The following is a 27211-nucleotide window of genomic DNA, read 5'->3' as shown; positions in this document are numbered from 1 at the left end:
CCTCCTTGTGCTCCTGTCGCGATTTTCAACCTCTTCATCTTATCCAAAAGCGAAGCCCACTTGTGTTTGATGCAGATACAGTTACAGGCTTACCCAATTCACTCACTATGATTCTCTCGTCGACTTCTTCTGAGAAACCCATGATGGGAACTATGTTGGGGTGTTGTGCTAATGAGAGCTGTTTTATCATAGAAAAGAACACAAAGTTCTGCGTTGCTCAGAACAAGTCAAGGGTGAATCCTTTTGACTGCTGCGAGCTTGTCTTGGTCTGAGTAATCTTGCGTACACAGTTTCGAGTCAGACCTTGTCGACGATTCTCCGGTGGTTGAAGCCTCTGTTTTGGCGTCGATGTTGCTAGGTATGAACAAGCACAGATTTTTACAGGGAGTGCTTCTTTGGATTCTGCTGCAGTTTCTTTTTTGCAGGCAAGGAATAGGATTATGGCGAGGGATGACAATGGATATTGACAGACTAAGCAAAGACCAAATCATAATCAATATGGTTAGGAGTAAGAAGATTCATTTTTGTGAATTGTGAAGAAGAAGAAAAAGGAGAGAGAAGGAAAGGAGGTGGAAAATGCAGTGGGTTTGTCAAAGAGGCAAGAAAAAGTGGAGTATCCGTATATGAGAGTCTAACAAAAGTTGGTGTGAGATTGAGGCTTTGAATTTGAAGACAACAGAACACCACTTGTCTCGGTTCAAAGCACAACAGTGGAGATGTTTAGACGTCCAAGCAAAAATTTTAACGGCGTTAACAGTCGTTTAACTGCAGGGACTAATGGATCTAACGGTAGAAAAGTTGACAAACAAATTTAACAAACTTTTTTTGGGTTAAAAAAAGAAGGTAACATCTTGATGCATTTATAAGTGAGACCTGCTATTGGGGATTAAAAAACACAAAGCCACTGCTGAGAATAGCTATTAAATGTGCACCAAAGAAATAAGTTCAAGAAAAACAGGCTGAGAATAAAAACAAATGGTACATAAAATGGGCAGCCTGGATTTTATAGTTTTATTATATAATTTAGGGAAAATTTTGATTAAGGACCGCTGGTGGGAATTAATTTCAAACAGCTCCAAAAAAAAAAATCTAAAATTTCAGTTAAGGATTCTGAAATTTCACTGAATAACCCAGGGGACAAACTAAAATTAATTGCTGAAGCCATTTTACTGAAATGCCATGCGAACTGCATCTGTTGAAAAAGAAGAAGAAAGAGGGAAAAAGAAGAGCTTGGTGAGTGGGGTAAATCATTTTTTCCAAAATTTTCGTTCTATTGAGCATAGCTGGGCTGTGATAGTTGAATAATGTAGAAATGAGCATTTAAATGTATGGGTAAGTAAGTAGTAAGTGAGAAAAAATCTAATATAGCTTTTAAGTTTAGAGAGAGATTGTTATCTTCTTCTTCTTTGAAGTTAATAAACATAAGGTGTTAGTGATTTTTGAAAAGTGGGTGAAAATGAGTGAACACTAACTGTAATACGTTGTTAAAGGAACTTAGGAAGGGAGAACTAAAAGAAAAATGGGTGAATGTACTGAAATGGGTGATATGAAAATGAAATGTGCATAAAAATAGTAACTTGCAGTTGTAAAAATATGTATTCGGATTGTAAATTTGCAAATTGGAGTTGTGCAGGAAAATGACAATTTAATGTTATGAAAACCGGTATTTCTATTGTAAACCCGCAAATTCCTATTGTTAACGCATACTGTCTATTATTATTGAAAGTTCATTGAAATTGATAGTTGAATGATGTGCAATAACGGATTATAAATGGTTATTAGTGGGGAAACAACTATTTTGCAGAAGTATGAGTTGATTAAGTGCTTATCTATGAATGCATTATTTTTAGATTTTAATCTTGTACTCCACTGTGTCCCTTATTTGATGGTTCTTAATGTTATACAATAGGAAGAACTCAGTTCCCTAAGGTCAAACTTGCTGTGACGACTCATTACTCATGCAAGAAATACACGGTTGGCAGCTGTTGTACAACTACTTGCAAAGATACAAACACAACCAAGAGAAAATTGAAGAGGGATCTGTCAGCTCAAGATGTCTTTTATGTTAGCAAAGGATGTGTCAATTTTTATGCGTAAGGATTACCCACAATTTCATTTTCAGTGCAATGAACTATATATTATGTGTTTATTACATGTCTACTAATGATAATGTATTCCCCCCACAAATTTCATACTTTGAGTGTAAATGTTAACTACTGGAATTAGGGAATTTGTAACAATAATAGCTAAGTTTACAACAGGGACTCCTATTTTTGCAAGTGGTTTTTTAAAATATAACTGAACCATCACGCTAGAGTCTGTCAAGTGTGTTCACGATTAGGTTCAGACAATTTGCAAAAAGCGTTGGGAAATTTAGAACAGGAACTCGTGTATTCGTAAATGGACTTACGTAACTGGCAACAGGAGTTAGGGAATGTGCTAAAATAATACATGCGTTACAACAAGAATTAGAGAATTTGCAAAAACAATACATTAATTAACAACAGAAATACATTCATTCACAAATGGACAAAATCTTTCATACATTTATAATTTTACCAGCCAATTTTAGCACAGAATTTGGGATAGCTTGTTGTCACGTACAGTCAAGAAATATTTCAACTATCAATTCATTATACGAAAAAGATTACAACCCACCACCAAATATGTCCACTTACTCTCGTGTACTGTCCAACTGTGATGCTTGTCTCAAGTCTTTCTCATTGTTGCAAACATAAACATGCCAACTATTATCGTTGTACTTAATTAATTGTCCTACTTCAATATCATCGATAAGGTCCAAAAATATTTTCCTGTTCAAACTAACTGTATACTTCATTTTATATTGACCACTGCTTAGCCAAACATCATTTGCTACCATGCTTTGTAGTTCTTCATACATTATCCCTTTTCTGATCAATCTTCTACTTATAATACTCTTTTCATATACTAATTTTCCTTCTAAGGTCTTCACAAATTCCCCTCCCATATCGAAGATGCAAAATAGTTGTTTTCCGCCACCAGTAGCCATTTATAATCAGTTGCTGCATATCATTCAACTATCAACTTCAATCAACTTTCAATAATAATAGACAGTATGCATTAACAACAGGAATTTACGGGTTTACAACAGAAATACCGGTTTTCATAACATTAAATTGTCATTTTCCTGCACAACTTCAATTTGCAAATTTACAATCCGAATACATATTTTCACAACTGCAAGTTACCATTTTTCTGCACATTTCATTTTCATATCACCCATTTTAGCACATTCACCTATTTTTCTTTCAATTCTCCCTTCCTAAGTTCCTTCAACAACGTATTACAGTCAGTGTTCACCCATTCTCACCCACTTTTCAAAAATCACTAACACCTCATGTTTATTATCTTCAAAGAAGAAGAAGATAACAATCTCTCTCTAAAGAAAAAGAAGATAACAATATCTCTCTAAACTTAAAAGCTGTATCAGATATTTTCTCCCTTACTACCTACTTACCCATGTATTTAAACACTCCTTTCTACATTATTCAACTATCACAACCCAATTATGCTCAACAGAACGAAAATTTTGGGAATTTCCTCTTTCTTCTTCTTTTTCAGCAGATGCAGTTCGCAGGGCATTTCAGTAAAATGGCTTCAGTAATTAATTTCAGTTTGCCTCCTAGTCCTTCAGTGAAATTTCAGAATCCTTAACTGAAATTTCAAATTTTTTTGGGGACTGTTTGAAATTAATTCCCATCTACGGTCCTTAATTGAAATTTTCCCTATAATTTATATAACTAATTTTGATTATGAAATATACTAATTATTGATAAAAAAAATCATAAAGACAATTTATGAAAATCATACACAAAGATAGTATGGAGTTTTTCAAGACCAAATAATCTAAGAAATGTTATAAAACAAAAAAGATGAAAATACAAAGACAAAAATAAGAAAAGATAAACATTGAATCACTGCTAGTCCTATCCTCCTGCCCCAATTCTCCTATCTGAAGCTTAGGTTTGAGAGCTTAAAATCATGGTTTTTTTTTTTGTCTTCTGCAAGCTTTTCTCTACCTACTGATATAGAAGTAAAAATGTTAAACTGAAACTCGCCTAAAGAACAAGGTAATTTAAAATTAACAATAATGAACTCTTCTTCCCCCTTGAAACTAAAATGTTAATCAAATATGACTCTTAAAAAGTTAAAGAGAAAATTAATCTTTTGGTCTTGTAAGTTTTAACTCAGTTGTGACTCAATCTTTTAATTATGACTCGATGTAACTAAATCCCTAAACTTGTAACTAGCTTAAAACTCAATCTTTAATATTTACTGCATTTAAAAATTATATCACCTATAAGTCAAACTGAGTCATCCAACCTGTCATGAATAAGCTGCCATATAAGAGCCACATCAGCATAAGGAGAGAAAGGGGAAAAGCCTGGGCAATCAACGATGCCAAAGAAAAGGCCAGTGCTGGAGAAGACAACCCAATTTTGACACCAAAACAGTTGTCCTCAATGACACACTCACCAAATACATGAGTCTCGAGTACATTAACAAAATCATTAATTCGTTTTCTCTAATTGAATTCCATCTTCTGTGCTTGATGCTTAAAATCACACTGTGCCCACCCATTGTATAGTGACCCACAAACAAGTGACCCACAGATTGAAAATACGTGCTTCGAAGTCACTCCATAAGGACAACTATTACATTCCAAACATTTTTTTCGTTACTCATTCATCCTATGACTATGCAAAACAATAGGAAAAAAAAAAAAAGGTCCGAGATAGTGGAGGAGGAGGATTCTTATTAGTGAGCTATTGTGTTCAAGGGAAAATTGCACCAAAGTCCCACCCAAGAGCATTAAATACAAAAACGTTCTTTGAAATTATCAAATTATTCTGAAGTCTCAAAGGACCTTATTATAAAATAATTCATTTGTTTAATTACCAAATTGCTTTTTTTTTTTTTAAGTTTGCATTGATAACTAAAAGAGTAGTTATTGACAATTTAAGGTGTAAAGATTGACAATTATCGCTGCAGGTATTGACAACTTATGCATTACATTTTGTGATGTGCTGAGAAAATATGTTGTCAATACCTGTCACGATAGTTGTCAATACTTACACCTTAAGTTGTCAATGACTGTTCTTTTAATTGTCAATGCAAACTTAATAAAAAAAAGGGCAAGTTAGTAATTAAATAAATAAAATTTATTACAATGAGGTCTCTTGAGACTTTAAAATAATTTAATGATTTTAAGAGATTTTTTTATATTTAATTTCCTTGAGTGAGACTTTATTGCAATTTTCCCTATGTTCAATTTCAATTGTTCTTATATCTAAAGCATCATTAAAGGATGGCTGTTGTCACGACAGAGAACATCTATGCATGTGAAGTCCCACATCGGCTGGAGAGGGGAATGAAGCATGCCTTATAAGAGTGCAGATACCTCTCCCTCGCAGACGCGTTTTTTGGGTGGTTATGGCTTCACCCAGGGGAACAAAACCGTGAGGTGGCTACGACTGCACCAAAACGGATAATATCCACGAGCGACACCCTAGGGTGGCTACAGCTGCACTCCATTGAGGATAACTGTTTTAATATTGGAATTGGGTTGTCTTCCCTGGCAACGGCCTCTTTTTGGGATCGTTGATTACCCAGGCTTTTCCCCCTTCTCTCCTTATACTGATGTGGCTCTTATATGGCAGCTCATTCATGCCATGTTGGATGAGTCATTTTGAGTTATAGGTGATAAGGATATAATTTTTAAATGGAGTAAATATTAAGTACTAGGTTTTAAGCGAGTTAAAAGTTCAGGGACTGATTTATACCGAGTCATAATGAAGGAACTGAGTCACATCTGAGTTAAAACTTAATCTTATTACAAACAACTAATTTAATTAATTTTTTTAATATTCATAAATTAATTATTTAGCTTCTATATGAGTAGGATAGTATTAAGGATGAATACAAAATTCAGAAAAGAAAAAGGAGAGTTAAAAAAAAAAAAGAGACACTAAAACTTGAGGATAATTCGTCCTCACTTTGGCAAGGAGACGTGATATCATCTTCACTCATCAGAGAGCGTTCTATCGCCCCCCGCTGAGGCGATGATGCCGGCCGATCCGTACGGTCCATTTTCTGTCAGCTGCCACCGCAACTGTTTGAATCTTTATGCCTGCAAATGAGAGGCGTATTGAGTTATGCAATCATCCATTTTGGGGCAAATCCAACATAAAGATGAAAGCAAGAGATTTGAGAGGAAGTTAATTACCTGTGTGTCGAGGTGGGAAGGATGAGAGATTAATCTTATTTACCAAGGTGATCGGAAGAAGAAAGACATATAAGAGGCTTTTGCTGCTTCTAGATCTCACCCCTTCAGAATTTTCTTCAGAAATTAATGATCCTGTGAAGAAGGCTTGGTGAAAAGTAGCTACCCGGCTGGGCAAGTAGGCTGAGAAAAAAAATGTTCAACCCAATCCAAAGAAAAAAAAATCGACTTGAAAAAATGGATATTTTTGAGTTGGGCTAAACATAGCCATGACAAGGCCATGGGCAAGATATGCCGCCCCTACCTATTCGGCTTAGCCCAAAAAATATGTATTATAATGTATAATATATTATGATATTGTATTTAACCATTATTTTGGACCAAAAACACAATTATGTTCCCTGCACGCCTTGAAATTGTCTTAATAACGGTTTTTAAGTTGTGACTAAAACGGTGAATTACTCATAAGATAGTCTGCAGCGGAAATTAATATACTAACGTATCAATCGAATTAGAAAATTGGGATTTTAACGGCTGGGTAAATGATGGATATTGTTGCTGGCCAAAAAAAAAACGATACATATTGTTGATATTTTTTGTTTCTTTGAAACAAGACAATGTCAGCAATAAATATATAGCAAAAAAATATTACTACATTCGGTTCTTAATATAAGAGCTTGTTTGATTTTTATTTTGGTCCTAAATATAAGATTTCAGTCTATTTTGTCTCTCATATTCATTTTTTTTTCAAGAGAGTCCTTGTAATAATGGTAGTTCTAGCAATACATTTGATTAACAAGGATATTTTAGAAAAAAAACAACACTTATTTATTATAAATAACTAACTTAACTAGTTTTTTTAATTTACCCAAATTAATCAATTGACTCTTATATTAAGGATTGGAGGTAGTATATTATAAGCATGGAATATATTTTTCAGTTATTATTAGAAACTGTTTTCTTCATATGATATATCAAAGTGTTACTACTTGGGCAAGGAAGCTCGTCTCATTCAGCCCGCTTTTGCCCAATCCGAAATGTTTAGGAATTCTATGCATAGGGCTAGACAACAAGTTACAAAATGCAGCTTGCTCATCTTTTAGACTAGGCATCAAGCAACGGTTCAATGTTATTGCATTGAGGCATTTGATAGGTCAGTGAGGGATGATCTTATGCACTATAATTATCCTTTTAGAGGCAAGCATGTTTTGATGGCTATTGACTTTTGTCAAATCCTTCCAGTTATTCCTAAAGGTTCACGAGCCAATGTTGTTAATGCATGTATTAACTCTTTATATTTATGAGATTATAGCATCATATTTCAATTGACACAGAATATGCGATTGCCCTTAACATCAACAAATTAAATGAAGATTGTAGTCAGTTATAACATTTTGAACAATGGTTTTTGGATGTTGATGATGGTAAGTTAGGCATGCCCCATGATGACACAACAGAGATAGAAATGCTTCGTGAATTATTGTTGCAAAATTACACAAATCCTGCAACTATATATCCCAATTTGTTGGAGAATTTGACTAATAGTGATTATTTTATTAACATGGCTATTCTATCTTTAACAATTGAAGTTGTTAGTCACATGAACGAATTTATGTGTTCTATAATTCCTAGTGATTATGTTGAATATTTTAACTGTGACTTTGTTTGTAAATCATTGCAGGATAGTGATGGTTTTGCAAACCTTCATATAACAGAGTTCTTGAGTACCATTTCCAGCTCTGGGTTACCCAGACATAAGTTGACATTGAAAGTTGGAGCACTTGTCATGTCGTCGAGGAATATTGATCAAACCTCTGGACTATGCATGGGACAAGATTAATGATAACTCATTTAACATTGGATGGTTCAAAGCCAATGAGAAGGTTCTAATTTATCATATGGACATAAATCCTTCTAATAGTCTTTTGCCATTTCGAATGAATAGATATAGGAGGCAGTTCCCAATTGCATTATCATTTACAGTGACTATAAATAAAAGTTAGGACTAATTATTACGCTTTGTAGGTTTATACCTACCAAAGCCTGTGTTCACACATGGGCAACTATATGCTGCTCTTTTAAGAGTTAAGTCAATTGACATTCTAAAGATTCTGTTGCATGACAGTCAAAATAAAAATGCGAAAACAACCAACAGTGTTGTTTATAGGAAGGTTTTTCGAAATGTTATTGTGGGAGTTTGAGTTGCTATCATTTGGTGAATTGTTTGAAGTGGAATTTTTTTTTTTAACTTATGACACACATTTATTGTTGCTACGTATCCACTCATTTATTTGGATTGCTCTTTTTAATTGTTAGGTGAACTATTATAACTAACTTGTGTTTATTTTTTTCAGCTTTAGAAATGTGAAGCTAACGCATTCTGCGCATCGTCTGGGGTAGCACATTAGTTTCTCAAACAGTTTGATCGAAGACCTTCATAAAATCCATGAAGGATCCATAAAGATTATTCCGAAATGAAGCAGATCAAAGAGACTAGGATGTCGTGGATCAGCTGAAATGGTTCTGAAGGTGGGTTTAAAGCTCGATTGTCACACTATCAGTGAATCACGCCGAAGTGTCGAACTGTCGAAGCTTGAAGGAAGGAAGCACAGAGGAGTTGAGGATGTTACCAACTATGTGATGACAGTGCGAGAGCAAGAAGTCTGAAGAGGCAAGGAACGACCGAGCTCAGCGGGAAAGAAATGGAAAAGATAAAGGTCATTCTTGGGTAGTTGAAGATGGAGGTTGGTAGCCGCCGCCGCCTCCCTCTTTGCCGTTGGTCTTGTTCTTGACACCGCCACCAGGTGAGTGCTCACTCTCAGTTAGGCTCCGCATAGCGGCGATAGTGGTGGGGTGTGAACTGGCTGGAAGAAAAGAATGGAAGGGGCAAAAATGGGTCAGGATGGCATGGAATTGATTTCTTTGGGGGTAAGATGGAAATCATTTCCATCCATTTTGATGGGGTTGGAATTGAAATATTTTTCAATTCCATCGTAACAAATAAATATTGGGATGGAAATTAATTCCATTTTTATTTCCGCCACCCCTTTAATTCTATTGTACCAAACGTGACAACAAAGTTTATGGTAGGTAATTTTGCTCTTATAAGAAAAAGAACACAAGTTTAAATCTCGAGAAACATATTTATTGTGAGAGTTTTAACCTTAACACTCTTGACTGATAGAGCTTAATCTTAAACTCAAAGTGATTGTTATTAAAAAAAAAAAAGAATGATTTTGCCCACGTTTCCAAGATTGCTAGCTTGACCGCTTGTTTACTCGTGTGAAAAAATCAATCATAGAAAATTAAGGATTATGCACTAACCAAGTTCACACACAAACAAACACACATTTCCAATAAATAATAGTAACAATACTTTAATGATTTCTTGAACTAAAGTACTCCTCTGGTCCTATTTATAAGGCAGAGAGAGAAGGTTTTTTTTTGATTCTATTTATAAGTCACTTCATTAAATTTTCAATGTGAATGTACTACTTTGTCCTTCAATTATTACAGTGTAAGTAGTTATCTTTTTTGAAAGGAGTATATATTAAATAGGGGTAAAGTTAGAAAGTTGCTATATTTTAATGGAGAGTTAATACAGTTTAAGGTTTTCCTTAGTCTGTGTGAAACATGTTAGAAGTGCTTTATAAATAGGACCAGAGGAGTAATACTAATTGCTTGTCTCCTCTTTATGCCTACTATCCTTGTCATGCGATGCAGACATCCAACAAACCATCATGTTCATTAAAAAAATATTATTCTGAAGATTGTGATTAAATTATCTTCTTAATTGCCCGTGATTAACGCTGATGATCTCTTTAATAAATCTGAAAGAGTTGTTAGACAAATTTATCAAACTCTCTTTTTCCTTTGGTGGTCAAAAAAGCCAACATCTTTGTGCAATTATAAACGGGACGCGTTATGGGGACTTAAAAAAGAAAAGAAAAAGGAAGTGCTCATCTGACTCAGATTCAAAGCACATATAAAAGCAAATTAAATTAGAAAAATAAAAAATTGAAATTACCAAATGACAAATCAGATTTGGTTTTCACATTGTAATAGGTTTTCTTATTTTCACATTGTAATAGGTTTTGACAATACTTAATTTATAAATAACAACATATTTTTATAAGAATTTTTTATTTGAGATTTGTAAATAACAATATATTTTTATCAGCAGTATGGAAAACACAACGGTTAGTATAGGCTGAGAGATCTTTCTTTGAACTTAACATTAATTTTTTATTTTATTTTGCATAATAGTAAAGTATAATTTTAGTTATTTAATTTTACATAATGTTCCAATTTAATTCTTTAACTTTAAAAAATATATTTTTAGCCTTTTAACCTTAAAACTATTAAACAAAACATGATGATATAAATATCCTAAATGTTTTTTTTATACAATATAAAGATCCTAAATGTTAAAAAAACATTCTCAATTCTAGTTTATGTTGTTCTTCTATTATTGTACTTTGAACTTTTATTTTTTACTTAATATCATTTTGCCTTTATTTCAAATAAAAAAAAGCCTTTGCCCAAAGAAAAAAAGCCACCGACACGAAGATTTTACCTTATCCAATCGAACTCCTTTTTTTAGCCTGAATTGAATCTTTTTTATATTGTTTTTGAGTAGTTTGATCCTGTGAGGGAATGGAAATGAGTTGTTTTTAACGTCATCTTCACTCTACACAATATCTGAACTTCTCATATCGAGTTCTGCATACAAGATCTGATTAATTATTTTTTTAAAATTAATTAAGTCAGTCATGTATTATAAAAGGTGTGATCCACGTTTTCTAAATATCCTTATTTTTGGTCACCATGCGTACATAAAAAATGTATTACATTTTAATTGAAAAATTATAATTATAAAAAATGATTGAGGACGGTATGAGGGAAAAAGTTAAAAGGGATCAACGCGTGGGGCCCCATTCAGAACACGAAACGGGGAAACTCCTTTCCTAGCAATCGATGACATTGATTTGACTCCGCTTTAATTGCCATAATTAAAAGGGAACTGCGTTGTGGGATCGGTAATTTGCTGGTGAATTAATTAGCCATGGCGTCGTGTTTGGCTTCTGCGTCCTCCAAATTCAAATACGACGTGTTCATAACTCTGAGAGATCCCAAGGGCTGTGTAAAAGGCTATGTCGTGAACAAATTGAGAGATGCTGGAATCAGAGCTTTCGTCGACGACGAAGAAGAAGAAGTGTTTTCCGTACAGGAGGCCGTATCAGGGTCAATGATTGTCATGGTTTTGTTCACGCCGGAGTTCCTCAAGTCGAAGAAGTGTCTCAAGAGACTGGTGGCCAGGACTATGTGGTGGAATGACAACGCGATGCCTGTATTCTGTGGAGTAAGCCGGCGGCAAGTGCATGACGAGATGGTGGCTTTGGCTCCCAGATTTGACCTCACGGGAGTTGCTTCCCGACCTGGCTTCAAACTCTCCGTTGATTCCGGGTAATAAATTATCCCCTTTTGCTCCTCCATTTTTTCCCTTTCATCAATTTTTTTTATAAGAAATACTAATTATTAAAATTACGTAGTTTAAAGAGAAAGCTAATTTAAAAATCCTTATAGCAGCGAGGTTCAGAGTGAGAATTGTTTCTTATCGAACTCATAGCGGTAGTTAGAGCACACTGCCTTGCAGTTATGCACTCATCACCCTTAAGTGAGAACTGCTGGGTTGTCATTGAAGTTCTGAGCCAGAGCACTCACCACCCGTTCTTAATGGAGGCTCTGTTTTTTGTGTTGGAAACAGAGCCAAACAGAGTAGTCTATTAAAAAAAGTACTTATCTCACATTGAAGATGAAAACTTAAGTTTGCAGAAGCACGAGTTTGGCTTTGTGATTAGGGAAAGGGAAGGTGGTATGGAGAGATGGGAGGGAATCGTGAGCCACTTACGTGTCGGGAGAATGTTGGGGATGGAGTGGAGTTGATGGTCAGCAATGGTTAAAGAGAGAGGAGAGCTTTAGAGTGGTCAACGGAAATTTTTACCACCGTTAGTTTATATTTAACAGGAAAGATTAATGGATGTAATGATGAAAAGTTATAGGATTCAACAAAATAGAAAAAAATTGAGCAACTTGGCTCAAAATCAAAGAAAACTATAAATTCCTTCAAATTAATTTTTCATAGTTTAAATTTAATCAAAAATAATAAATATATAAGGTATATATATATTTTTTCAATTATACCTCCATATATAAAAAGATTGATAAATAATGAGTAAAAATTTATTGTAAAGAAATAATAGTTGACATATATTTAATAGGGTAAAAATAAAAAAAAACAGTTTAAAATTTTAAACAAAAAGATTTGTTTCTTGTATTTAGAAATATTATTATAAGAGATATTAAATACTTCTCTAATCTTTAATATAAAACTCATTTAACTAGATTAAGGAAATTAGATAAATTAGTTAATTATAAAAAATGTGACACATTTTTTCTAAAATACCATTATCATCCTTTTTAATACCATATCTTCCTCTTTTACTTGATTATAGTTGATGACGTATCTACAGGGATAATTTAAAGAAAATGGATAAACATGAGAAATGGGTCTTATATTTAGGATAAAAACTAACTTAATAATTGGGTTCTATATTAAGGACCCAAAGAGTATCAAGTAGCTTGGAAGCACTCTCTCTCAGTAATATACTTTGTATTTTTCCCGTTCTTGGACGTTAAGCAAGCTACCTAAAATTAATCTACCCCCACGGTCTTCCTTTTAGTGTTCTATTTGTGCTCCCCATAGCTTTCAAACTTGAAGATGAAAGCATTCTACTCTACCTCTGTATCTAGACATTCCTGCCAATGCTAATCCTTGTTAACTATCAATATTGTCATTGCTCTATCTATGATTTTATCAGTCATGATATCCTTCTTAAATGTGTAGGTCAATTAGTTATAGTGTTCTATAAATATTACCAAATAGCGAAGTTGATTTCTTGATCAGTTTGCTAAATCAAGAAGCAATAGATAGAGTAAGGAGTGAAGAGTGACAAAAAATTTATCGTGATTTGATCCACCGCTTCTCTGTCCAGTCCCCTTACAACTAAAAGTTTCTCGTTCTAACCTGCAGCACAATGTTAGATCTCTAGCTAACATCAAAATATAGGAATTTCATAGCTCACTTACAACTAGCTAACTCAAATCTCATAGGCAATCAAAGCCTGACAATAGCAGCAACAACAAGCTCTCTTGTCCAGGGGGTTTAAGCAAGCTAACCCATTACACAGAGCACTGTAAGTATTTTCAATAAAGCTTTGACACAAACCCTAACTTGGATTGTGTTACCAAGAAAGCTTAAATGCAGAACACTTTTGGTCACTCATTAAAGCCCATAGGGTCTTCTATATGATTCTTCATATCTTCATGCACTTAACCCTCACACATGATTAGATCTCACTAGGGAGATGATCAAGTCGCAGCTCTCACTAGAGGGAGAAACCTTCTCAAAAAAATAATTCAAATATAGAAGGCCAACATTTCTTTTACACACACGCATAGTTTCATAACACATACCTCTATGTGCTTTTAATCTAATGTTACCCTGCCAATTGTGACAGGAATGAATTCAGTAGCTGCATGTCAAACTTGGGTTTTTCCATGTTGCACGATGAGTCATTTCATGACCTTCCATGCTATCAAGTAGGGTTACCACTTCGTGTGAGAGAATTGCTTAATATTTTGGGGTTGAAATACATTTTGTCGGATGATACAATCATAGTTGGAATCTGGGGAGATGGAGGTATTGGTAAAACAACGATTGCCAAAGCTATTTATGATAGAATCGGTGGCAATTTTGATGGTAAAAGTTTCCTTTCAAATATTAAGGATGTGTGGAAGGAAGGTAACGGTGAAATTCTCCTAAAAAATCAACTTATTTTAGATATTTCTGAAACTAAACTTGATAAGACAGATGATGTTGTGATGCATGAACTAATGATGCAAGAACTCAGTGGAAGAAGAGTCCTAGTGGTACTTGATGATGTCAATTGTGAATTTCAACTCAAGGAATTGTGCGGAAATGTGAAGTGGTGTGGTAAAGGGAGCTTGATATTCATTACAGCAAGAAATAAGGCTATCTTAGATGCCTTTGCTGACATATCATATGGAATGAAAAGGTTAAACAGAAAGGAGTCTCTTAAACTTTTTTGCTTGCATGCATTTAAGAAATTTACTCCAACAAATGATTTTGAGGATTTTTCAGAGCAAGTCATTGGATACTGTGAAGGACTACCCTTGGCTCTCGAAGTCTTTGGCTCTCTTTTGCATAATAGGACGAAAAATGAGTGGGAAAAAATGATGAATAACATGGGAGGAATTTCTTGTGGTCCAATGCAAAAGAAGCTCAAAATTAGTTGTGAGTTATTAACTGATATAGAGAAAGATATATTTTTTAATATAGCTTCTTTTTATGTGGGTCAGAGTAAACACCATGTTACACAATTGTTAAAAAGCTCAAGACTTCCTGCCGAAACGGGAATGTCAGTAATCATTGAGCGTAATCTTGTAAAGGTCATGAATGACAAGCTTTATGTTCATGATTTGCTACAAGAGATGGGAAAGGAAATCAGTCATAGTAAGCCGAAGTTCATATATAACTATGACGTATTCTTAAGTTTTAGAGGTGACGACACACGCAAATCTTTCACTTCTCATCTTTGCAGTGCTTTAAAGCAAGCAGGTATTGAGGTCTACATGGATGAGGAAAGAATTGAAAAGGGAGAAAATATTTCATCTTCATTATTGGAAGCAATTGAAAGTTCAAGAATTTCAATTATTATATTCTCAAAGAATTATGCTGGCTCTAGTTGGTGCTTACAAGAATTAGAGAAAGTCATGGAGTGTTACAAAACAACTCATCAAGAGGTTTTACCTATATTTTTTGATGTGCGACCTTTTGAAGTTCGTAAACAACAAAACGCTTTTGGAAAAGCATGGGAAAGACTTATTAAGAGAACTTCAAGTGGCAAAATGAAGAAATTGACAACCAATGTAAAAAGAGCCCTTACAGAAGCTGCCAATTTATCTGGGTGGGACATGCATAACTACAGGTATTTTTAATCTTTTTACTCATTGCTATTTATAATGGTCGAATTCCTTAAGTTCCTTTTTTACTTTTTCATAGCAAGTTTGAGTTCCTTTTGGTGATATGAGTTTCATCTAAAATAGTCTCGTATTATGCGTGTGTATAGAAAGGGGGAGGGGAACTATATGGTTTCAACATGGGAATTATAAACCACAATGATGAAACTGCTTTTACTTATCTATCTCCAAATAATTAAAAATCACAAGAGCATCGCATAAAATATCCCAAGGAAAATTAGCTACCACTACGTCACAAGCTTTTGTATAACTTTGTTTTTTGTTCAAATCGGTAATTTGTTGAAAACAAATGCCTCTATAACGATTTTGATTTAATAATCATAAATCAGGTGGAATTATCATCAGCATTTATACTTGAGTAATTCGTCAACAACAGTATATGAAAGAAAAATTGGAATAATCCTGTAATACAATATTTACTTAACGTAGGTTGTTGTATGTTAATTGACATAGATAAGTGGCCAACCACAGGGCCTGCCAATACACAGGCTTATCCTTTTATAATCAAATGCTTATTTTTTTTTTGTTAAATATATTCTATGCAACCAAATTTTCTTTAATTTGTAAAGGTAAAATCAAATTCTTTGACGAAGTTTGGTTCATGTCAGACTTGTAATATTTTCTAATTAAAATTATATAGACCATATCAACACTGTCTTATTTTGGCTTCAGTGTTATCTAACTTCTTATTGTTGCCAGAACTGAAGTCGAATTAATTGGCCATGTTACTGAAACTGTTAGAATGAAGATAGGTGACAACAAATGCCTGTTTGTTGCTCACCATCCAGTGGGATTGAAGTCTCGCGTGCAAGATATCATCCAATTGCTAAGTAGTAAATCAAATGAGGTTATCATTTCAGGGATTTGGGGAATGGGGGGTGTTGGCAAGACAACAATTGCTAAAGCCATCTATAATGAAGTTGGTCAAAGTTTTGACGGAAAGTGCTTCCTTGCAAATGTTAGGGAAGTTTGGAAGCAAGATAATGGTCCGGTTTACTTGCAAGAACAACTTCTTTCAAGTATCTTAAAATCAAGAAGGATGACACTACCTGATGTAGAAATGGGAAAAACTCTAGTAAAGGAAATCCTTTGTAAGAAAAAAGTGATTGTTGTACTTGATGATATGAACAATGAAGACCAACTAAAAGCTCTGTGCGGAAGTCTTGAGTGGTTTGGTCAAGGTAGTAGAATCATTATCACTACTAGAGATCAACATTTACTTAACGTCTTAAGAGTGATTCATGTATATAGTGTGAAAGAATTGGATGACAACGAATCTCTTGAACTTTTTAGTTGGCATGCATTTAAGCAAGCAATACCTGAACAAGATTTCATTGAACTTTCAAGAAGGATAGTTTCTTACTCTGGAGGGTTGCCCCTAGCTCTTGAAATCCTTGGCTCCTATTTATATGATAGAGAAATATTGATTTGGAGAAGTGTTTTGGAGAGATTACAACAAATTCCAAATGATCAAATCCATGAGAAGCTTAAAATAAGCTATGATGGTTTGAGCGATGATATAGAAAAGAAATATTTCTTGATATATGTTGTTTCTTTATTGGGAAGAACAAGAGCGATGTGACACAAATATTGAATGGTTGTGGACTTCATGCAGATATTGGAATTAGTCGCTTGATTGAACGAAGCCTTGTAAGAGTTGGCAACAAAAATAAGCTTGAAATGCATGACTTATTGCGTGACATGGGAAGAGAAATTATTCGTCAGCAGTCATTAGAGGAGCCTGAGAAACGTACTAGATTATGGTTTCATGACAATGTGTTGGATGTGTTAAGAGATAAAACTGTAAGAATATTTCTGAATGACTTAATTGAATTATTTCCTTATGTTTCTTATTATTCAATATGCTCTTATCTTTTTCTTGCCAATTATAAACCTTTATCTTAATGATTTAATCACCAAAAGATTTTTTTTGTTTGTTTGTTTTTATTTGGCAGGGAACAATGTCCATCAAAGGACTGGCTTTAAACTTGTCAATGAACAATTCATTGTACTTGAGTGCCAAAACATTTAAGAATATGAGGAGGCTTCGTTTGCTTCAACTTGATAATGTACAACTTATTGGAGATTATAGTTATCTATCAACAAATTTGAGATGGCTTTGTTGGCATGGGTTTCCCTTAGAAAGCTTGCCAATGAACTTCAATCTAGAGAAGATAGTTGCCATTGACTTAAAGTGGAGTAATCTTGTGAAAGTTTGGGAGAAGAGCCAGGTACTTACATTGAGTTCTTGGAATGAAACACTAATGACAGTATTTCTATTTGTTTCCATCTGTTATTTCCCTTTTATTATTATTTTTATTTTAAACTATCTGCTTTTCACAGTTGCTGGAGGGGTTGAAAATTCTCAACCTTAGTCATTCTCATTGCTTAATAGAGACACCTGACTTTTCAAAGATACCATATCTTGAAAAGTTAATACTCAAAGATTGTCCTCGTTTGTCTATAATTCACCATTCCATTGGTGATCTTCAATATATTGTTCTGTTAAATTTAAAGGACTGTAAAAGCCTCAGCCACCTCCCGAGAAGTGTATATCAATTGAAATCCTTGAAGACCCTCAATCTCTCTGGTTGTTCAAAGTTTGAAAAGCTAGAAGAAGACATTGAACAAATGGAATCTTTAACAACTTTGATGGCAAATCAAACTTCTATGGCTCAAGTTCCTTTCTCATTGTTGAGACTGAAAAGTATTAAATATGTGTCTCTGTGTGGCTATGAAGGATTATCACGTGATGTATTTCCATCTCTTTCTTTGTCTTGGATGTCACCATCAACACATTATTCAAAGTCATTGTCGCAAGCATTTTGGTCCATGCCAGCTTTAATTAGGGGTCTATCACATCCTTTATTTTCAAGAAGATATGAAACATCAGAAGCAAGACCGAGCACATCTCAGGTTTCATGCCAAAATGCTCCGGCATTACTTGAATTTCATGATCAAGTTCACAGAGAAAGGTCAGAAACATTGATGAGTTCTTTGATTATTCCAGTAGGGCAGTTCAACAAAATTACAGATGCCCTTCTAAAGAGTATTTCAAAGGTATTTCTCTCTATCTTAATTAATTCTCTCCTATCTCATATGCATAATCTTTTCAATACCGGGAGGGCACGTTTCTGCCATACATGTTTAACTATCTATGAGTAAATGTTCGAGAGTTGAAGGTACAACAATATAAAATGCGCTTTTATCGGTATTATATTTTTATAGTAATGCTAGATCATACTTTTAGTAAATATGTTGTTTTTGTGTGCGTAAATGTACGTGGCATAGTTAACACTATATTTACCATTTATCCCTGTGACAAACCTGTTTGCCATGTATTAAACATTGAGGTTTTTGATTTGCTTAGAGTGTCAACTATTCTTGTGAATATTATTTTCCATATTTTCTAGATTGATTGAATGGGAAGACTCTTTCCTTGTGTTCTTGGAATAGGGAAGGAATGGAGGGCTTCACTATTGTCCTCCTAAAGAAAATTATCCTGATTGGTTAGTTTTTGAACATGAGGGATCTTCAGTGTCATTTGAAGTTCCTGAAGTTTCTGGTCATAGCTTAAAGGGAATGGTCCTCAGCGTTATCTATTCATCTCTTCAAGGTAGCATGGTATCTGTAAACTCTATTGGTCTCATGATAAAGAATTTCACAAAGGCTACCATGCATTTCTACGAGCAAGAAGTCACAATAATTACTTCTGCCAATGAAGAATGGCAGAACATAGTATCTAATTTGGAGCCTGGAAATGAGGTGGAAATTGAAATCAAGTTTGCATACAAACATATTGTGATGAAGAAGACTGCAGTTTATCTTTTATATGTTGAAGAAACTGACAAGCTGATCCCTCTAGATGGCATTCAATCATAAGGTTAAGGTACATTTGTTATCTTTTAGTTAATTGGGATTGTTATGATATAAGATTCTCTTACTTATTTTTTAAATCTAGTATGACTTTTTTTAGTTTTGTTTGAAGGATAGTGCTTCAAGCTCAAGGGTTCATTTAAATAAAACGCAAGTGTTCTCCCAAAAAAAAATTAAGTGAAGAGTGATAGGTTTAAAGGTTTTCTTATTTATGTTTTTCATCTTTTATGTCATTTGTTGCAGAAAGCAAAGAAACACACGTCTTGTCCTTTTCCATCTCTTATATCATACATAATACTCTCTTTATCACTTTCATCCTGTGTTATGAATATCTATTTACATAGTTCATGATAATTATAACAGTGCAATTACATGCTGACTTTGCGTAGTTCCATGTTGCTGACTTGATATTAAAATGGCGATATGCTGGTGACCAATTTTGCTACCTCAAATGAAGCTCTTTGTTTGAAAATGTTTGAAGATGACCATGTCAGAATTTCACACTGGTTTCTACTAAACATATCCAGTCTTGAGCCCCTATTTGTCTCTAACGAAATTCTCTCAAGGAGGTATTGTATTCCAAGGTGAAAGACTATAGATCAGAAAAGCCAATTTGAAATGAGAAAATGACACAAAATTTTGATAATGGGTTGCATAAAACACCATCATCTATGTAATGTAGGTAGGATTCCAAACGGACAAAATGTTGGAGGTTTTTGAATATTTGTAATTGAAAAATATTGTTCAAATTTCTTTTTTTGGTGACTTTTATGGTTGATTTATTGAATCACCTCTTCAACAGCATGAGGGGACTGTAGTCTTTTTGAGCAACTGGGGCAGAAAAGGGACACGAGACTGGAGATGCAATTCCATTCGACGCCTTAGGAATTTTAAAGCTAGCTAGAACTATAATATTTCTTAAGGATCAAAATATTTTGCTCTAGGAAGTTCTCAAAAATTTCCATTATTAGTCAAAGCTTTAGTAAGGTGGTCTTTGAGAATGAAGATGTTAGAGATGGCTTTAGTAAGATATTCTTCATTGAGTTTCCGCTACTAATTTTGGTTCTTAAAATTTAAAATTAAATTCAGGTGCTGATTTGAACTTGTCGAATAATTGCCTATTCAAATCCTAAAATCTTTACCTGCTGATTTTCCTCCTTTGTTTCGTTCTACTATTGTTTCTACTCTTGAACATTGAGGTCCTCGATCTGTTTTATTTGCTTCTAGCCAGTTTCTTGATTAAATACTGGTGTACAGTACACAAAAGACTACGTTGTTCTCTCTCTTCTTTTCTGGGTTACCATAAAATTCTTATATGCTCATCCCTGTTACTGATCACAAATAGGAGAATTTGTTAAATTTTGGAGTACATCTTCTGTAGGTGAATTATCTTTAGAAGAAAACCACTACCATAAAAAAGAACTTGTTTCCCAGCCAGTTAAAGGACCAAGCACTTCAACAATGGAAGCTGAAAGTACAGCCTAAAGTGAAGCATTTCCTCTGGCATGCCTGTCACAATAGAGAACTGGTGCTCTACTAGAAGGTCTGTATGTTCTCAATTGTGGCTCAGGTATGGAAAATTTTGAAATTATTTTCTCTTATGCAACTGGTTGAACTATACTTGGTGTAATACTCAGCTAGGGATCGTCTTCTCCAATGTGCTGGTATATTTAGAAACTACCTTGTTCTGGGCGTAATGATCTAAACCAATTGACCCCATGTGGACTTTATGTGCGGCCAGTGATAGTTTGAACGACGTATTGATTATTCAAGTGATTTGAAAGCTATTTTATGGTGAATTAAGAGGGTTATCTAACTTTTGAGGTTGACTTTGTTGTAAACAGTGGTTTTTTAAAGCATTTTTCTAGTTGTTCATTTTGTGTTTGTGTGACTCTAGGTGACCCTGAGCAGTGCACGGATGCTACCAGACGATGACTCATGGATAGCTCAATTCTGTGTTTCCTTCTAACACAAGTACTGTAGATGCGAAGTGGCCTCTTTCTTGGCCTGTGAGCTCAAACTGAATACTTATGCAGCATTTGGCTTTAGTTATCTCAAAGCGTGAAGCTGCTTTCTGCTATATATGCTGCGGCACTTGCTTTTAGGACTAAACCAAATAATTTGGTCTGTGATAAAGCTTTAGTTGAAACTGATTGTAGTTTTCTAGTTGATTTTGTAAAGGGTCATATTACAGGGCCAGGTTTTATCTTAGTTCATTAGGCCCCAATGTAGCAATTTGGTAGCAGATTGATCAGAAGAGAAGGCAAAGGGGATGTGAATTTTTGGGTGAATGAATCTGTTTTATGAACCAGTTAATCATGCGCTATTCTATCATCTTACAAATAATGGACTTTAATTCATATTGCTTGTTTTTTATTAGAAGTCATGTTCATGTGAGTTTGTTTGGATGGGGAGAAAAGTTGGGGGGGGGGAATGTAAGGATAGAAAATGGTGAGAGAAAAAAATTAGGGAAATAATGTTCACTGCCTGTAGTTTTTTTTTTTTGGTCAAACTGCCTGCAGTTTGATTGACAGGGTAAAAATGTCACAATGATAACATCTTTGCAATAGGATATATAATTTGTCATGTTGTTATCTCTGGCAAAGTAAGTTAAAGGTAAAAATCGTATTAAAATTAATACCATAAAATAATTTTAAATCCAGTGCACAAAAAATTTAAATTCAATTTATTTGTCATGAACACATTTTTCTACCGAAAAATCAAAATGGATAATTTTTAAATAAAATATAATAACTTAAAATAATCAAACCAAATGTCATCTAAAGATGTCAGTAAAACAAGACGGGATGAAAGACAATTTGACCAAAAAAAAAAAAGAAAGAAAGTGATAGGTCCTGTATTATTTTCTCTCCTAATTTTTTTTAAAATTTTCTCATGTTTTCTCTTCCTATTTTTTCTTCCTACGTTTTCTTCTGACCTTCCAAAATTTCGGACTTTGTGAATGTGAATGGAGATATTTTTGCCAATTGATTTTTTTTAAACGTCAATAAATGATCAAAATCCTCAATCAGTACTACCTCGTCCCAAATATAAAATTCACCAAAATTGTATTCTCCTCAATCATCATTATCTTCTTCAGTTCCGAGAGATCCTTTCTCCTCCGAAAATTTCCCAGAGCAACACGACGGATCGAAATGGGCCGTTGAAAGAAAAATGGAAAGTGGATTCAGAAGAAGACATAATGATTCTTGTGGGCTTATCAACTTATGTCGTTGCCTATTAAAAGGTCGGGCCGATTCATTCTCTTAACATTTTAAGCGCACTTGATTTGTAATATGAAGCCGAAAAGGACCCTTGATCATGCTTCTTCCCAACAAACATCAGAAAATGGATGTGACGATATAAATATAGATATTTATCAAGAAAATAATGAAAAGATAATTAAATAATTTAATACAATGAAGTGGAGAACTTGTAAGTCGTAAGGTTCTGTTCATTACATAAAAAAGATATAAACTTGTGGTAGAAATTTTTTTTTTTTTATAGCTAAACTGGTTTTACATGTTTAGGATGCTTGCGCATGGACTAAATGGATGAGAAAAATTAAGAAAAAGAAATCTTCTTCTTGTTCAGTCAATGGGGGCATCGAAGAGAATAGATTCAGAATCGTGCCTGGGTTCAGAATTTGGCTGTCTCGTCAAAAGACTTTTATCTCCTATTTTTGAAAAAGATCTTAACTTGGATAATGAATTATTGCTCGTCACACTTTGTCAAGAGTGACTTGGTGAATAGTAGAGAGGAGGTCTCGGAGGGAAAAAAAAATGCTACATAGGTGTTAGTCCCATCTTTTTTATCTTTTTTTTTTTTTTTTTAATCAGTAGTTCTTAGTCCCATATGCGCCTTAAGAGGTTGGCATAAAATGAAAAATAAATGGGATATCTTTTTTTCAAGACCAACTGAGAGGTACATTTTGCATTATTAAGGATCAAATGAAATACCGTTGGCACCAAAAGAAAAAATGAAATATGTAACCATACTTGCGTAATTGGTGCCTAAAATAAAAATACTTGCGTAGTTTTGTGAGAAATGGGAGGTGCAGTGTAGGAGATATCGACAAAGAGAAATTTTATCTTACGAAGTGTCATCGTCTCAGATGGTGTCATCATATTCTACCAACAACTAAATTTTTAGATAAATTGTTAATCTGAAGATTTACTCCACAATTTTATGAAGTATTTTCTTTAATTTTTCCCTAATTCTTTTTAAGGGATTCCATACTTCTTGATCTATTCTTTTTATCCACGCAAATAGCCTTTTTTCATGCGTGTTGGAGACACCCCCTAAGTGATTTTTTATCATTTTATTTTTAATAGATGACTCCAACTTTTCTTCCCATATGTTTATGGTGAATCTTATTTTTCTTCTACATGATGACACATCATCCATCATAATGTCATGACTCAGCTACCCCCACCTCAACACATGGAAGATCATTAAAATAAAAAATGATGAAAAATTAGCGATAAAAAACTGACAAAATAAGCAGCTCTTAGTGTGTGTGTGTATTGGTCTCACATTCAAATTAAGTAGATCAAGTCAAAGTAATCTAGTGGTTGTTTGTGATCCTTCAAAAACATTTTTTTCATCATAATTTATGGATTACAAAGTATGTGAGGAAAATTTAAACTCGACTTACATAAATAAATGCTTGTTTAGGATTAAGTTAGGATTCTCAAAATCACTTATTCACACAATTTGAAACCAAATCTCTTTCATATACATACCTCGTATCCCATAAATTATGATTGAAAAGTTACTTTTAAAAGATTCCACTATGATTCCAACACAAGTCATAAGTGTCTTTGGGTACGAGAACGTAATCCAAATAAGCATTTGGGCTTCTAATTATTCAAATTACTTTAAAAAATTCTATTCAATGAAGATGGAATCTTTGACAACTTTAGATGCAAATCAAACTATGATAGCACAAGTGCCATTTTCGTTAGTGAGATTGAAAAACATTAAATATTTGACTTTATGTGATTATGAAGGATCAGCTCGTGATGTATTTCCGTCATTTGTTTTGTCTTGGATGTCACTAACACACTGTTTAAAGTCCTTGTCTCGAGCATTTCAGATCTTACCATCTTTAATTAGGGGCCTATCACATCCCTCATTTTCAAGAAGATGTGAAACATCAAAAGCAAGACCAAGTACATCTCAAGCTTCATGTCAAAATACTCCATCGTTACTTGAATCTAATGAGCAAGTTCACATGGAAAGGTCAGAAATAGTGATGAGTTCTCTGATTATTCAAGTAAGATGGTGCAAGAAAACTATGGATGGCTTTTCAAAGAGTATTTCAAAGGTGTTTCTCTTTATCTTAATTCTCTACTACCACATATGCATAATATTTTCAAAATCGGCAAAACACCTTTCTATTTTACATGTTTAAATAATTAGAGTAAATATTGTTGAAGGTACAATAGTATAAAATGTGCTTTTATCAATGTCATATCTATGTTATGTGCTAGATCGTACTTTTTGCAATATTTGGTTTTTTTGTGTAAATGTACACAGTATGAGGAACACTATTTACCATTCAACCCAATGACAAACTTGTTGGCCAAATATGAAACATTGAAGTTTTCCATTTGTTTAGAGTATCAACTCTAGTGACTATTATTTTCTACATTTTCTCAATTGAATGGGGTGACTTTTTCCTTTTGTTCTTGGAATAGGGATAGAGGAATGAAGGGCTTCACTATTCTCTACCTAAAGAAAATAATTCTGATTGGCTAGTTTTTGAACATGAGGGATCTTTGTCATTTAAAGTTCCTCAAGTTTTTGGTCATAGCTTAAAAGGAATGATCCTCAACATTATCTATTCATCTCTTCAAGATAGCATGGCATCTATATAATTGTTGGCATTATGATGAAGAATTTCACAAAGGTTCTACAAGCAAGAAGTTCCAACAACTTTTTCTGATGAAGAATGGCGGAGCATAGTGTCTAATTTGGAGCCTGAAAATGAGGTGGAAGTTGAAATTAAGTTTGGTCATAAATATATTGTGGTGAACGAGACTGCATCTATCTTGTATATGCTAAAGAAATGGACAAGCTGATCACTTCTAAATGATAATAAAGCATAAAGATGAGGTAGATTTGTTATATTTTAGTTAATTGAGGTTGTTATGATATAGTTTTCTCTTTTACTTACTTCTAAGTATATCATGATTTTTTTTGGTATAAAGAGTAATACTTCAAGCTCATGGCTTCACTTAAATGAGAAGTTAGTGTTCTACCAAAAAAATGAAAGCGAAGAGTGATAGGTTGAAGGCACTTTGACTTGTGTTTTCCAATTTTTGTGTTTTTTGTTGTGGATAACAAATAAACATGCATCCTGTCTACTTCCATCTCTTATATCATATATAATACTCTCTTTATCACTCTCATCCCCTCTGTTATGAATATCTATTTATATAGTTTGTTAGTGATAATTATAATAGTGCAACTACAAATTGATTTTTCTTAATCACATGTTGTTGACCTGATATTAGAATAGTGATATTCTGTGATGATCCAATGTTTGATATAATGAGGTAAATTGTCTTTTAAGAAAATCACTACCATTAATGCGTCACGTCTCAACAGAAACTTGTTTCTTAGCTGGTTAAAGCACCAAGCAACTCCAACAATGGAAGCTAAAAGTACAACCTAAGCATCTCCTCCGGCATGCTTGACACAGTACTCTTCCCACAATAGACAACAGGTGTAAACACAAATTTGGTCAATGGTGGCTCAGGTTTGGAAACTTTTGAACATTATTTTCTTTTATGCAACTTGGTGAATTATACTTGGTGTAGTAGCCAGCTGGGGATTATCATCTCCAAGTGCCGGTATACTTAGAAATTAATCACCTTGCTTAGCGCTCATTGATCATAATGCAATAGAACCCATGTGGACTTGATGTGCAGCAAGTGAGAATTTGAATGATTTATTGAAAGTCCCTATATTTAAGTGATTTGAGAGCTATTTTATGGTGAATTTAGAGAGTCATCTAAATTTTGGAGCTTACTTTATTGTAAACAGTGGTTTTCTAAGCATTGTTCCAGTTGTTTATCTTGTGTTTGTGTGATTCTAGGTGACCCTTGAGCAGTGTATAGATGGAACCAGATGACTTATGGATAGCTCATTTTTGTGTTTCGTTCTAATAAAAGTACTGTAGACGCTAAGTGGTTTCTTCTCTGGGCTGGTGAGCTCAAACTGAATATTGATGCAGTATTTGACTGTAGTTGCCTTTAATTGTGAAGCTTCTTTCTGCTCTGCTTATCAGCTTTTGAAAGTGAGACACTTAGCTTTTAAGACTAAACCAAATAATTTAGAGTCTCTGTGAAGAATAATATTAAGTGTCCTAACTGAGAAGTGTGATGCTGTGTGAGATGACGCATCACACTGTATGAAAGTAGTCTTAAGTTTTGTCTCAGGTCCCAGGGTAGGGCCGATTCATGCTCTGAACATTTTAGGCCCATTTGATTCAATTATGCATATGATGGTAAGAAAGCCCCTTGATTGTGCTTCTAAACAAGCATCGGGAGATGGATGTGATAATTAATATGGATATAACCATTTGAAAAGAAAATACTGAACAAATAAATAAATAACTTAATAGTAAAATGAAGAGGACAATTTATAATTCGTATGGTTCTTTTTATTAGAAATTTTTTAGGTGGTAAACTGATGGTTTTACGTACTACAAGTAGATCAATTCAAAGCAATTTAGCACTCTAGTTATTTCAAGTTAGTCTTAAAAATTCTGTGAACTTTGTTATTTGGTTCTCAATTTAAAGGTATAATTTTAGAGAACATGATGAGGGTCTGGAATCTAAAAATTAAAGTAATTTTTATCGAACAAAAGAGTGACAACCTTTAATCTTTAACCTTAGAATAAAAAGTGGTATTGAATTAAAGGTCATTCAATATATA

General features: G+C 33.9%; 1 protein-coding gene and 1 pseudogene across 1 annotated transcript; both read left to right on the top strand.

Annotated features, from left to right (window-relative positions):
• The first annotated feature begins 935 nt into the window (after positions 1-935).
• Positions 936-21580, top strand: LOC114717871 (TMV resistance protein N-like; annotated as a pseudogene).
• LOC114717870 (uncharacterized) lies at positions 11331-11735 on the top strand. Its single transcript, XM_028903093.1, has one exon. The coding sequence runs from the start codon at positions 11331-11333 to the stop codon at positions 11733-11735; it is 405 nt and encodes a 134-aa protein (XP_028758926.1).
• Positions 21581-27211: the final 5631 nt, after the last annotated feature.

This window comes from Neltuma alba, unplaced genomic scaffold (genome assembly GCF_004799145.2).
Source record: "Neltuma alba isolate B1F8T4 unplaced genomic scaffold, ASM479914v2 tig00011780_pilon, whole genome shotgun sequence".
Taxonomy (NCBI): domain Eukaryota; kingdom Viridiplantae; phylum Streptophyta; class Magnoliopsida; order Fabales; family Fabaceae; genus Neltuma; species Neltuma alba.
The sequence above is the reverse complement of the archived record's forward strand: the minus strand, read 5'-3'. Positions and strand labels throughout refer to the sequence as shown.